Below are 12181 nucleotides of genomic sequence, written 5' to 3' on the forward strand. Positions count from 1 at the left end.
GTAAGTTGGTCCTAATTAGACATGTTTTAAGTAGCATTCCTATATACTTGATGTTGGTAGTTGCAACTCCCAAGAAGGTTATCAAGCGCTTGGAATAGTTGGTGAAAGGTTTCCTATGGTCTAATTCAGACTCAGTTAATCATCACCATTGTGTTGCTTGGAGAAAAATTATAAAACCTTTTTTTTGAAGGTGGACTGCAAATTAAAAGTTTATCTGATGTGTAAAAAGCCCTTAAGTTGAAAGCTTTGTTACGGGTGCTATTACAAAACTCTTTGTGGGCTGAATTCTTTAAAGCCAAGGTGTTGAAGCCTGGTCATTTTATACAACCATCCCTCCTTGCTACACTTCTTGTGCCTGGAAAGTTAACATGGAACTAAGAGGTGATTTAGTCCATCTCTCGAGGTGGATGGTGGGAAGGGGAGAAATCAACTTCTGGTTTGATAGTTGGACCATGGATGGTCATTTAATTGAGAAAGTCATTCAACTAGATGTCCTAAATTTGTAGTTGAGAGTTTGTGATATTGTTGATGAGGCAGGAGTTTGGCACTTGGATCATAATGGGGGTTTTCTTGAGGAGGAGGCTCTTAGTAGTATTCAAGGGTCTGGTGTGAAGTTTTCTAACAGCTAAGATAAAATAGTTTGGCTCCCAGAGGTGAAAGGGGGTTTTTCTATAAAATCAGCTTGGTTCTTCTATAGGACTATTCATCCCACAGTGGACTAGTACAAGGTGGTTTGGAATGCTTTAGTGCCAACCAAGATAGGCTTCTTTGTTTGAAAACTTATGGTTGGGAAGGTTAGGGTGGATTCTTATATAAAGGGATTAGGAGTCCGTTTTGTCTCTAGATGTGTCTACTACTGTAACCACTCAGAGGAAGATATCAACAATTTCTTGGTGCATAGCTGCCTAGATCGAAAAGTTTGGCTTTTCTTTAGCAGAATGTTAGGGTTTCCTTTCAGGGGTAATGAGAGTATTAAAGAGCTTCTCTCATTTTGGTTTTCAATAGCCTCTGAAAAAAATCAATGGGCTATTGTAGTAGGGCTGATTGCTTGTTTTGCAGTGTGGGAAATTTGGAAAGAGAGAAACAGGCGCTGAATGAAAAATAAATTCAGATGCTCTAAACTGGTGATTTGGATGATAGTACGATGAATTCATGAGATCTCCTCTCCCTTAAATCTAACACATGAGGTGAGTTTTAATCAGCAACTCTCCTTACTGGGTTTGGGGTTATGGATCCATCCAATTAAGGGTAGACACATCAAAGTGGTGCATTTATTGCCCGTTTCAGAGGGTTACATAAAATTGAATGTTGATAGTGCTTCCAAAGGAACTCCGGGTCCATGTGATGGAGGGGGTATTATCAGAGATGGAAGAAATGATTTTATTAGTGCTTTCTCTAACACATATGACTTTGACTCCAATTTAATTGCAGAGATTATGGCTTTGTTGGATGACTTACACATGGCCGTTGCCTTTAACTTAGATAAGATTATGGTGGAATCAGACTTCAAACTTTTGATTGATATCCTCAACGGTCACTATACAACCCCTTGGAAGCTTTGGCTTTGGTTGTTTCAGGTATAGGAGTTTAAAAATAGATTGGATTTCTTTTGTGTTCATATTTATAGAGAGGCTAACCAATCGGCGAATGCTCTTGAAAAGCTTGATTGTTTAGCTTATCAGAAAACTGTTTATAATTGCACAGATACTCTTCCTTCACACATACTGAACTTGATTATAGCAGAAGGTCTAGGTCTTCCTTTCTTAAGAATTCGTTGACTTTATGTTTCCCGGACACTTTATGTTTATATGAGCCAAACTTCCTCTATATAGTGCGAGTAGTAAGGCTTCACGTTGCTCCCCTTCAAGGTTTTTTGCTTATCAATAAAGTTTCGGTGGCACCCCTCCACCGGAGTAAATTTTAGAGTTAAAAAAAAAAAGAAGAGAAAGTAATAATGAAAGAGAGATATTTAGGTTTTCCAATAAATCTCATCCTAATGCATGTTCTTATACATTTAAGAAAGTTATTTGAAAGAGAAAAGAAAGAGAAAGAGGGATGAAATAAAGAACTCATACAAAAGTGCAACTTGAATTGTATTGAATAAACTAGGCATAATCCAAAAAAAATGCTTAAATTGGACTTACATAAGCACGGTTGAATTGAAAATGTCAAAAAGCTGCTTCCTCAATTTTTCTTAATAAAACCTATGTATCGACGGATCCCAACTAATTTTCTTATACAGTATTTTAGATTATATATAAAACTATATTTTACAAAATTCTGGCCACAATTTCATTTTGGATATATGATGAACTTGCGGGATTTTTGCTCCCGTTCTGTCTCTCTAACTCGAATACCGTCTAGCATTAACAATTATACACAAATCCGCTAATATTAATCAGATCCCTTGCCAATGGTTTCGTTCTTTTTCTTAAGCCTCTTGCCAATAGTTTATTGCTTATCCACTTTGGAGTTGCTTCATAGCTTTTTCTTTAGATTAATGATAATGGCTATTGCCTAATCACAGATTCATCCTTTCCCCTCATTCTATGAGCTTTAGACTCTCTTACTTTCATTATTTTAGCATAATAATACACAATTATATGTCTTCTGACTTCTTAAACAACAACCCAATAACATAAACTGAATATTTTATTGAAACATTAAAAGGATGGTGCATGTATGCACCTCTAGTCCCTAGATTATTGTTTGTTTCTCTTCTGGCATTAATTTGAATGCTATTTTTAATGGGTATTTTGCTTTGGCATAAAATTCCACCCAGGGAGATGAGCCCCACTATCCATGCTTTGTTGTTTATTAATTATGATGATTTTCCTTTAATAATAATAATAATAATAATTTTAAAGACAAAACAAGTTCACTGATCTGGGTGCAAGTTAGAGTTACGGTTCATGGCGGTTCAGCCACTCCACTGTTAAATTTTAGGCTCAACCCCAATCTGAGCAGACCGGTAGACCATATCCCAGATTTGCAGGGGTTGGGTTTAGGCTTTTGGACTTCGGGTTGGGCTGTGTCTTGCATGGAGAGTCTGTCCTGACCCTAGTTTGGACTGGGCTTTAGTTGAGGTCTACCGAGATAGGTCCAGAGTCTGACAATCCCATCGTGTCTTGAGCCTGGTCCAAATTTTTGTTGTTGCTTTTCTTAGCTTGGCTCAACCATAAAAGGGTGTAAGCTTGTGTTAGCCCTACACCATACCTGAGCCGTATTCTGGGTTTTGATATGGATGCCAGTGGATCGGGTTAACCGGTTAAGTGAAACTTGCACTGACCGTGAGGATCAGGCTCGGATTGGGGCAAATCCATATTAAACTCGATCCATTGAAATCTTTGAGTTTTGGCAATGAAAACATAAATATGACAAAAATAAGCATAAAAAAGTAGAAAAATAAGAAAAAAAATACCCACAGTAAAACGAATATGGATTTGCTCCTAACAAAGCGCATCTCACAGCACATCTCACCCAGTATTGGAAACTTCTGCTGATAAATACAACAGACAACTTGTGAGGTTGGTGTAAGAGCACTTTGTGAGGAGCAGATTCGGATTCCAATCAAACATATCACCATCAAATTTTGATTTTTAATCATGTTAAGTAAATTGATGCTTATAAGCCATTGGTTGGTTCGACTATTTGAATTTAACTCAAAGGGTTCAGATCAGCCCAAACTTTGGGCCTGTATGGTGTGTTTTTCTGCATGGTCTTTCAGTTGTTTATAAGTCAGGAAGACCAATTTTCAATTTATTCCCCTTGGCTCGTGGAGATCTAATCACCAAAAAATGGAGCACCAAAAAGACATAAAAAAATCTATTTTAGGCTGATTTCAAGAAACTTCAAATGAGTTTTTCACATCTTTCGCTTTTTATTCTCACATGGAAAGACACACAAAAGACATGCATCTGTCAAACTTACTTCTAGCTGTTCAAATTTTCATACAAAAAGACAATGCATTTTTTATATGTCAGAACTATCAGAAAATCTTCCCAAACGACACACCAAACAGCCCTTCATCTAATCCACCGGTTCAAGCTTTCAGAACCCACAGATAAATTAAGCTACAAATACAGCATACAGGGTGTCATCGCCACTTGACACATTTTATTTACACCCAGACGGTTCATTAATTGCAGCTAATGGTGTCCCCATTAATGCAACTCTAATAAATTCTTCCCGGTCTTTACGTTCATAGAGGCCAAGGCGCCAAGCAACTTCATTTGATCCTTTGGCTCTTTTTGTTTATGGTGCAAATTTAAATCCGATACAAATTTTGTATCCGGTTCAATTTTGCTCTCGTCTTCAGATTCCAGAAACACTCTCACGAAAGTTGTATTCTCGCGTGTCTTCTCATTTCTCATGGATATCGCCATGTCTGGAGGGCGAAGTACACAAGAGTTGTACAAAACATGTTGCTTCATGTTTACCAGCATTTCCCATAAAAAATGAGAGAAGAAGCGAGGAAGATTTGAACAAAGAAAGAAACAAAACCACGTCGGGGAAAGAACGTTGTATTGTGCAAACAGGGGCGCATATTCTCTGTCTTTTGACTCTTTTCATTTTTAACAGAACTGGGGTCCACTTTTTCCAACAATCGAATTCCGGTCCACAACATCTTCCACGTGGCGTTAAAAGTCACTTCCAAGGATGACGTGTACCAGATGGAAATGACATAGTACACGTGGCTAATCCAGAGAAGCTGACCATTGATCATCTTAATATTCCATTGTCACCCCACAAAACCCCTGATGTTCATTTGTCATGTGTCGATAGAACAGAATGCCTTTTGGCTTTTTTTGTAAGTATTGTTGTCTATTGATAAAAAAATATTGACGATATCAAGAGGAGTTAAAATCAGCCTCCCACCAGATTCTCCCCCATCCCGCCGTGTATTGTAAACATCTCCCGATGATAACATCATCGTTTTTTATATCATCATCGGGAGATGTTACCAATACACGGCGGAGATGTGCTGTGTCATGTTACGCACTCTTACGACGTCAGATTGGAATCTACTAGTTGAATCTAAACCCTTTAATAAAACGAAATGAAAATTAAAAAAAAAAAAGAAAAATCCAGAAGAAAATAGCTGTTGCTGTTGTCTCTCTCTCTGACTTCTCCGATTCATTTTTTAATTTTCGGGTTCTTCGTATCATCTTCAGGACTTAAAACACTTCCGAGTTCTGAGAGGCGGAGCAGATATTTTCGTTTTATTTATTTCTTTTAATTGTTTTTTTCAAACTTCCTCTCTTCAAACCAACGGAAAACAACCGCCCCTTGTTATGATGAAGAAACCCTAGAAATTCCTTGACTTTGAATTCGCCATGGATCTCTGGTCCTGCCAACTTTGAATCTTTCTTTCTCTTCTCAGAACAACCATCGTTGTCTCACTTTTAATTCTCGACTTTACACCCAACGTGCTCTAGATCTGAATGTTTTATATGACAAACCCCTTCTGTTTTGTGGAGTTGTTTTCTCGAGCCGGAAGATCTGTAATTCGCGTGCAACTTCAATTTGGAAATCGGAATCCCAGTTGAAGTTCAACTTGAGAAGAAAGGTGATCTCGGTTTCTGATTGTTGATTGAACTTTCAAGGTTTTTTGGGCTGAAAATTGTGTGCAGATTACTTCCTCTGCGATATTGAAGTGAAACGCAGCTTCAGACTTTTTGATTAGCTGGGAAATTCCGCCGCTTCTCGAGTTTTATTTTTGTTTCTCTGATTATTGAACTAAAGATGGTTTTTTGGGAAGGGTATTTGAGTGATGAAGCCATGGGTACTTTTGCGCCGATCGTAGTTTATTGGTTGTACGCTGGAATTTATCAGCTCTTGCCGCCGATGGATCAGTATCGGTTACATACCAGAAAAGAGGAAGAAGAGAAGAACTCGGTACCCCTTTCTGTGGTGATCAAGGGTGTTCTGCTGCAACAGCTCGTTCAGGCCACTGTCGCTCAGGCGCTTTTCATGGTTAGTACTTGAATTTAGTCCGTGATACCGTGTGGCGTTCATTCTTTCCTTCTTTCTTTTCATTCAATCAATTTTTTTTCTTTATTCAAAAATATCAATATCTTTTCTGTTACATGAGAAATGACGTGAAAATACAAACTCATGGACTACATTTTTTCACATGCTAAAGAAGTCTGATACTCTGATCACAGTTCTGGCTGCCTAGCAAGTCAATGAATTGCCCTTTTCATTGCTTTCTAAAAATATGTGCGGTTTTGACTTTCATTAGACTGCCTATGGAAGAATTGGCGATTCTTTAAGCTATTTCAAACCTCTCAACTGATGGACCTGAAAACGTTTTCCTTGGAAATCTAATGGAACATTGCATAATGTCATCTAGCCATATGATTTAAGTGGTGGAAGCCTACGATATATATTGCTGGTCTAGAAATGTCTTGTTGGCCCTGTTTAAATCCAGCTGATAGGTTCATCATCAGGTGGCAACTTTTATCTCTTGCTTTTTCTGTCCTTTTTTGCCCCAAAAGTTGGGCATTGGTGTAAAATTTGGTTCTTGGCGACGTAGAAAGGTACATAATTAATTTTCTAAATTTCATTAAACTGTTAATATGAAGATCTACGTTGAGATGCGAAGTTGCTTCTTAAAGATACTTGAAGGGCCTCTCTAACACGGAACTAGGAAAAGTCAACTGTGCTACCCCTGGATTTGAAATAAGCCCTAACTTCATTATGTCTTACAGTTGCCTTCTCTACATGGATCATTTCAGGGATACTTATCTGCTTTGCAATTCCTCTATGTCTTGGTAGAAGTTTGTTACCGGAATTAATAAAAAATAATTTTAAAAACAAAATGTATTCTAGGCTATATTCTAGAGTGATTATGAGATTTGTCAAAATACACATCAAAAGTGAATATGGTTCTCTTCCAGGTGATAGACAAGTTAAAATGTAGCTAAAAAAACCAGAAAGAGCTTTTTTCTTATTCCGAAAAAAAAAAAGGCTTGTTCTGCCTTTGCTTATCTATTTACCTTCTATTTTGTTTGTATTTCTGTAAGTGATGTAGCATAGAAAGAGGCTTAGCTGTTTAAAATAGTCTTCCATGTTTCAGTATACAACTCTAATTCATTATTGTTTCAGACTTCAGAGACATTAAACTTTCAAGAGTATGATGGAGTCACACCACCAAGGCACAATGTGCTAAAGAAAATTGGAGTAAACTCAATAAAACTCTGCTAAATATGGGGGGATTTAGATGCTCTATATTCATTTCTGGATAGGACTATATATGATGCTATAGATAAGTTGAATCTAATGCTGAAAATATTCTGTTTAGATGCAACAGGCATAACTTCTTATTAATATAGAGCATTTCTGCCATTTGGAGGGCTCTCATGACCCCTCCAACCTGTCCTTTTCTACCAGATGCACAAATCCCTTGTCTAGATCAGCATTGCTTTTATCGTGTATTGGACATTTTCTATGTGAATGTCAACTCTTGAATTTTTTTCTTCCTTTAAAAAAGTAGAAATGTAGAATGAAGAAAAATATAGAAAAGAACTAGAAAGGGGTTAGCTTTTTCATGTGGAAGAGGTACCTTTGCTTGAATTTTGGCAGTGAACCCATGGCCCTGCCTCCAGACTTGCCATTACTAGCTTTTATGTGTGGAAGAACCCAAGCCCAAATGCTACTAATTTAACAGTCAACCTCTCAACCTAATATAGGTCTTCAACTCAAGCATACATGACCTGATTTACTTATATGTAGTCCCTATGACCCTGGGTTGTGTTAGGCTAGGTTGATTCAACCTTAATCCCAACTATTTAGGGTTGGCTACAAGAATCCTATTCTGCCATTTTGCTTTGTCAAAAGTCATGTTTTCTGTCAAATAATAAGCCCTTAGATCATTCCTTAGCACTTCATTACATGTTTTTTGGTCTTCTGCTTTCTCCTTCTTGGTGCAGGCAAATATACTAATATACAATATATTATCGTATGCAGTTAGGTCTGCTGGGATTGGTTTGTGATCCCCTAAACTTGCAGTATTAAGAAATTTCCTTCTTAGAAAATTTAAAGATTCATACTTTCAGTCTGATTGTTTCTTTTGGCTCAATAGAGTCTATTGATGAAATATAATTTGTTTCTTGCAGTTACTCTGGATAGAAATGCAAATTGTCAAAGTCGAGATTATATTGGTTGAATTAAGATTGGAGATATGAAAAAAAAGGATAAAAATTCATTGTTAATCCATGAAGCATCTATAAATGCCTATATCTGGACAAATAATTGAAATGCTTCCTAAAAAGAATTGTTATGTTGCACTGGAATTTCTTCATATATATTTTCCATCCAAGCATATTGTAATCCATTAGTTTACATATTTCTTTTTTTTTCAATAGTTGCAATAGTGGTGAACATTGATAGTCTGGAAGCAACTTCTGACATGACAGGAAGGGTTTTTCTCAAATTTGTCCAGTTTTCCACTTCACTAATAGTGTTTTGTTATCATGAGTGCATTTATTGGTTTCATCGAACTCTGTGAAACCAATTCCATGAGAACAGGGTGGTTTAAGAAGCAAACTGGCCTGTTAGTTGGTTAACTAACAAACAAGTTTTCTACTTTATGTTGCCCCCTCCTGCCTATAATGATGCTATCAATACATTTTTCAAGCCCTCTGGTTTTGTATGATTTAATTGTTTTGTTTTCTTTTTTGAAAATCTGTATTCACGCTAATATTTGGTGATATTTTCAAGGACTTTTTATTGACAAAAATATTCTTTTTTGTGGGGTATGTCACTTAAGGTGGAAAGGTTGTAAATTCCCTTTATACAGATTCTTAGTGTACAAAAATATTCCTTTTTGCATGATCTGTCACTTAATTGTGTTGTTGGTCTATCAAGGGTATAATTTGGGAAGAAGTAAAAATGACAAAAAGGAAAAGAAAATCTAGAGTTGAAGATTGCTTGTTTAATAGAAGTGTTACTCTTGCAAAGCCCTTGCCTGGAGGATTGCACCTAAATTGCCTTGGGAAATACTTAGCATATGGGAAAGATACATGCTTAACTTTAGCTGTTTCAATATGGAAACTTTTATATATCCTTTTTCAATATCATAACCCTAGACACCTCAGCTTTAAAACTAGTCTGTACTGCAAATGATGCCTTCTTTGTTGTTTTATGTGCATATTTCTGCACAGTAACAATTAGAATATAAGACCCCCAGGTCCCCAACCCTGACGAAGGCAGGATTGAGTTCCAGGTCTGCTGTACAATCTTCAGGAGACTTTCCCACTGAGATGGTTTTCTGACATCTAACATTTTCTAGTTCTGTCAACTTATGTTGTCCTTCAACCCTTCACTGACTATAGGTTCTTTTGTTTTTTGTCATAACTGTTGAAATTAATATGACGATTTCCAAATAATGATAAACAAAGCACCGGATAATCCTCTTTAGTTGATTGATCTATGAAAAGATAAAATTCTTGAACTCTTTATCTATGATAACACTGTATGCGACTTTATGTGTGTAAACTTCCATTTCTTTAAATGCTTAAAGAAAAAACAAATTGTTTACAGGTGTGGTTTTGGTGTTTGATGGGATCTACCGGGCAATTTGTTGTAACTCTTTGCCATCTTCACCAAAAGGCTTTATGTTTTTTTTTTCACCTTGAACAATTCTATTCTATTCTTTGTTTTAGCACCTTCCCCACCCCCACTTCCTTCTCACATCCTTAATGCTGGTCCAACAAATAAAATGGACAAAAAGGCCATTACCTAAAACTAGTCCCAGCTATCAGGAGTCTTGGGAGTGGTGGACTAGATATGGACCTAACCTCTGGCATCTTTCACAATGTGGCCGTCCTTAGACTCATAAGGGAGTTTGCTTGATGGACTCTCTTGTTTACATTTGGGTGGTGGTACTGGAGGGTGATTTAACGAGTGGTGATTGGGGTGGATAAAAATGGAGGCTGAGGCCTCAGAATGTTTCAACAACTAGAGAGGTTAGATCCTTGGCTTCTAGATGGAATACATCATTCCAATAAATCTGAAGATTAGAAAATGAGTTCGAGGATTGTCTAACTAGCTGTGGGTTACTAGGGGGACTGGTGGAGACCAATAAATCTGGAATGTTATGTCATTTCATGTGATTTTCGAAATGTCAGTGCAGCCGTGTTGGTTGCTCCTAGATATTATATTCCAGATGTGTTGTGTAAGATGGATATGTGAATTTGTATGTTAAGTATTTTCCCCAGAAAATTTAGCTCATGGTCAGAAGTAAATCTATATGCATAAGCTTTGTTGTTGTCCTGGTGAGAAAGAATATCCCACCCGTCACCCAAAAAAATGAAAAGAGAAAACCGTTCTGTTGCACAAAATCTTATATTAAACTATTTCAATACAACTTGAATTTCTGTATCTTCTTTGATAAACGACTTACACAAGTTGATAATGGTTGCTTCCTGGTTTTCGGTGTAGTTGACTTCAAAGGCAAGCTCACCTGGGGTCACAATTCAGCCCTCCCTTCTGGTTCAACTCATACAGATCATTGTTGCAATGTTTGTCATGGACACATGGCAGTATTTTGTTCACCGCTACATGCACCAGAACAAGTTCTTGTATCGCCATATCCACTCACAACATCATAGGTTGGTAGTTCCCTATGCAATTGGGGCCCTTTACAATCATCCACTTGAGGGTCTTCTGCTTGACACCTTTGGAGGAGCGCTTTCATTTCTGGCATCTGGAATGACTGCACGGACTGCTGTGATCTTTTTTTGCTTCGCTGTTATTAAGACAGTTGATGATCATTGTGGACTCTGGCTGCCTGGCAACATCTTCCATCTGTTCTTCCAGAACAACACTGCTTACCATGACATTCACCATCAACTGCAGGGTGCAAAATACAATTATTCGCAGCCATTCTTCCCAATATGGGATAAAGTTCTTGGAACCCACATGCCCTACGATCTTGTAAAACGCCCAGAAGGGGGTTTTGAAGCAAGGGCAGTGAAAGATTAGCGTGTTGATCATTAACCGTTTGAGTTCTAAGAATCCCATATTTACATGCTCATTGGTTGCTGTCCAGGCAGCCTTTTCTCTGCTTGATACAGAAATTCCTCATAGTGGCATCAACTATCCTCTGGCTGGTTGGAGTATTTTAGCGTTAGTTGTTGGTCATTGAATTTGAATTAGTAGAATTAGTTTGTTTCTTTGCCCTTGCTTGTCAGTGATTCTTCTTTTGTTTTCCTTCTTTTTCTTTTTTTTTTCCTTTCCTTTTTGTGTAGTTGGCTATGTTGTAGTATTTCACCAACTAGCCAGGGATTTGTACTTTAATGGTGTTCTGTAGTATATTTATGGGTAGAATGCTGCTGTTTCTGCTGTGGGGATTTTTTTTAGGTAATTCTTGCCGTGGGGATTGATGTACCCACTTTGGGAGACCTATTGGTTATTGCTTAATGTGCTGAAGGGATTCATATTTCTCAAATTATGACCATTATTATATTTTTTCCAAGAGGCATCTTCACTAACCACTAGCACGATTGATTTATTGCCAGGGAATTTTTCATGTTTAAGATGGCATCTTTGAACGGACAACACATGATTGTTTGGGCTGTGTTTGGTTTCAGTGCAATTTTATTTTGGAAGTGCAAATGAAAAAAAAATGGTTTGATTTTATTTTGGGTTTTACTTTATTTCAGGTCTTATTTTATTTTATTTGTACTATAATCAAACAAAATAAGATAAATTTGGAAAAAAAAATCATAGTTTGCATCAAAATCAATTGCACCACCATCATTTTGCATTAGTGCAAATAAATTATTAGTTTTGGGTGGGATTTCTAAGCAAGGGGGTTAATTTTGCGCATGTTTTGTTCCGTAGGTGTTTTGTGATAAGTGTTTATCAAAACGTTGTCATGTCATCACTGAATCAATATTTTTCCCATCATGTTCATCCGTACGTATTGATATTCACAAAAGAGGGTTTTGATTTATCTGTGCAATAACCATTTGAGGATGATTCGTTTTAATACTTTCCTCAATGGTTAAGTGTTTATTCATTGTTCTGTTGATGTGGTGTCTAGTTGTCAATAAACAGTTTAGCAAGTACTTTTCTTGGTTTTATAGACAAATCAAACAGGGAAGCTATACCAAATGCATGCTTTATAGTCTATCTAGGAGGGTTTCATCTGCCTTGACTGAACTTTTCGAAG

The 12181-nt window shown here is 37.1% G+C and overlaps 1 protein-coding gene across 2 annotated transcripts; it reads left to right on the top strand.

The window, feature by feature from the left end:
* Window positions 1–4849: 4849 nt before the first annotated feature.
* LOC148851465 (very-long-chain aldehyde decarbonylase GL1-9-like) lies at window positions 4850–11455 on the top strand. Of its 2 annotated transcripts, XM_088947601.1 has the most exons (3): window positions 5123–5569; window positions 5762–5976; window positions 10447–11455. In XM_088947601.1, exons 2-3 carry the CDS (start codon window positions 5782–5784, stop codon window positions 10987–10989), a joined length of 738 nt encoding a protein of 245 aa, XP_088803727.1. In that variant the 5' UTR covers window positions 5123–5569; window positions 5762–5781; the 3' UTR covers window positions 10990–11455. The 2 variants fall into 2 exon arrangements, with proteins under 2 accessions (XP_088803726.1, XP_088803727.1); XM_088947600.1 differs by having other exon boundaries at window positions 4850–5976.
* Window positions 11456–12181: the final 726 nt, after the last annotated feature.

The sequence above is a fragment of the Nelumbo lutea genome, chromosome 5 (assembly GCF_056320005.1).
Source record: "Nelumbo lutea isolate HS-2025 chromosome 5, American lotus-T2T, whole genome shotgun sequence".
Lineage (NCBI taxonomy): Eukaryota > Viridiplantae > Streptophyta > Magnoliopsida > Proteales > Nelumbonaceae > Nelumbo > Nelumbo lutea.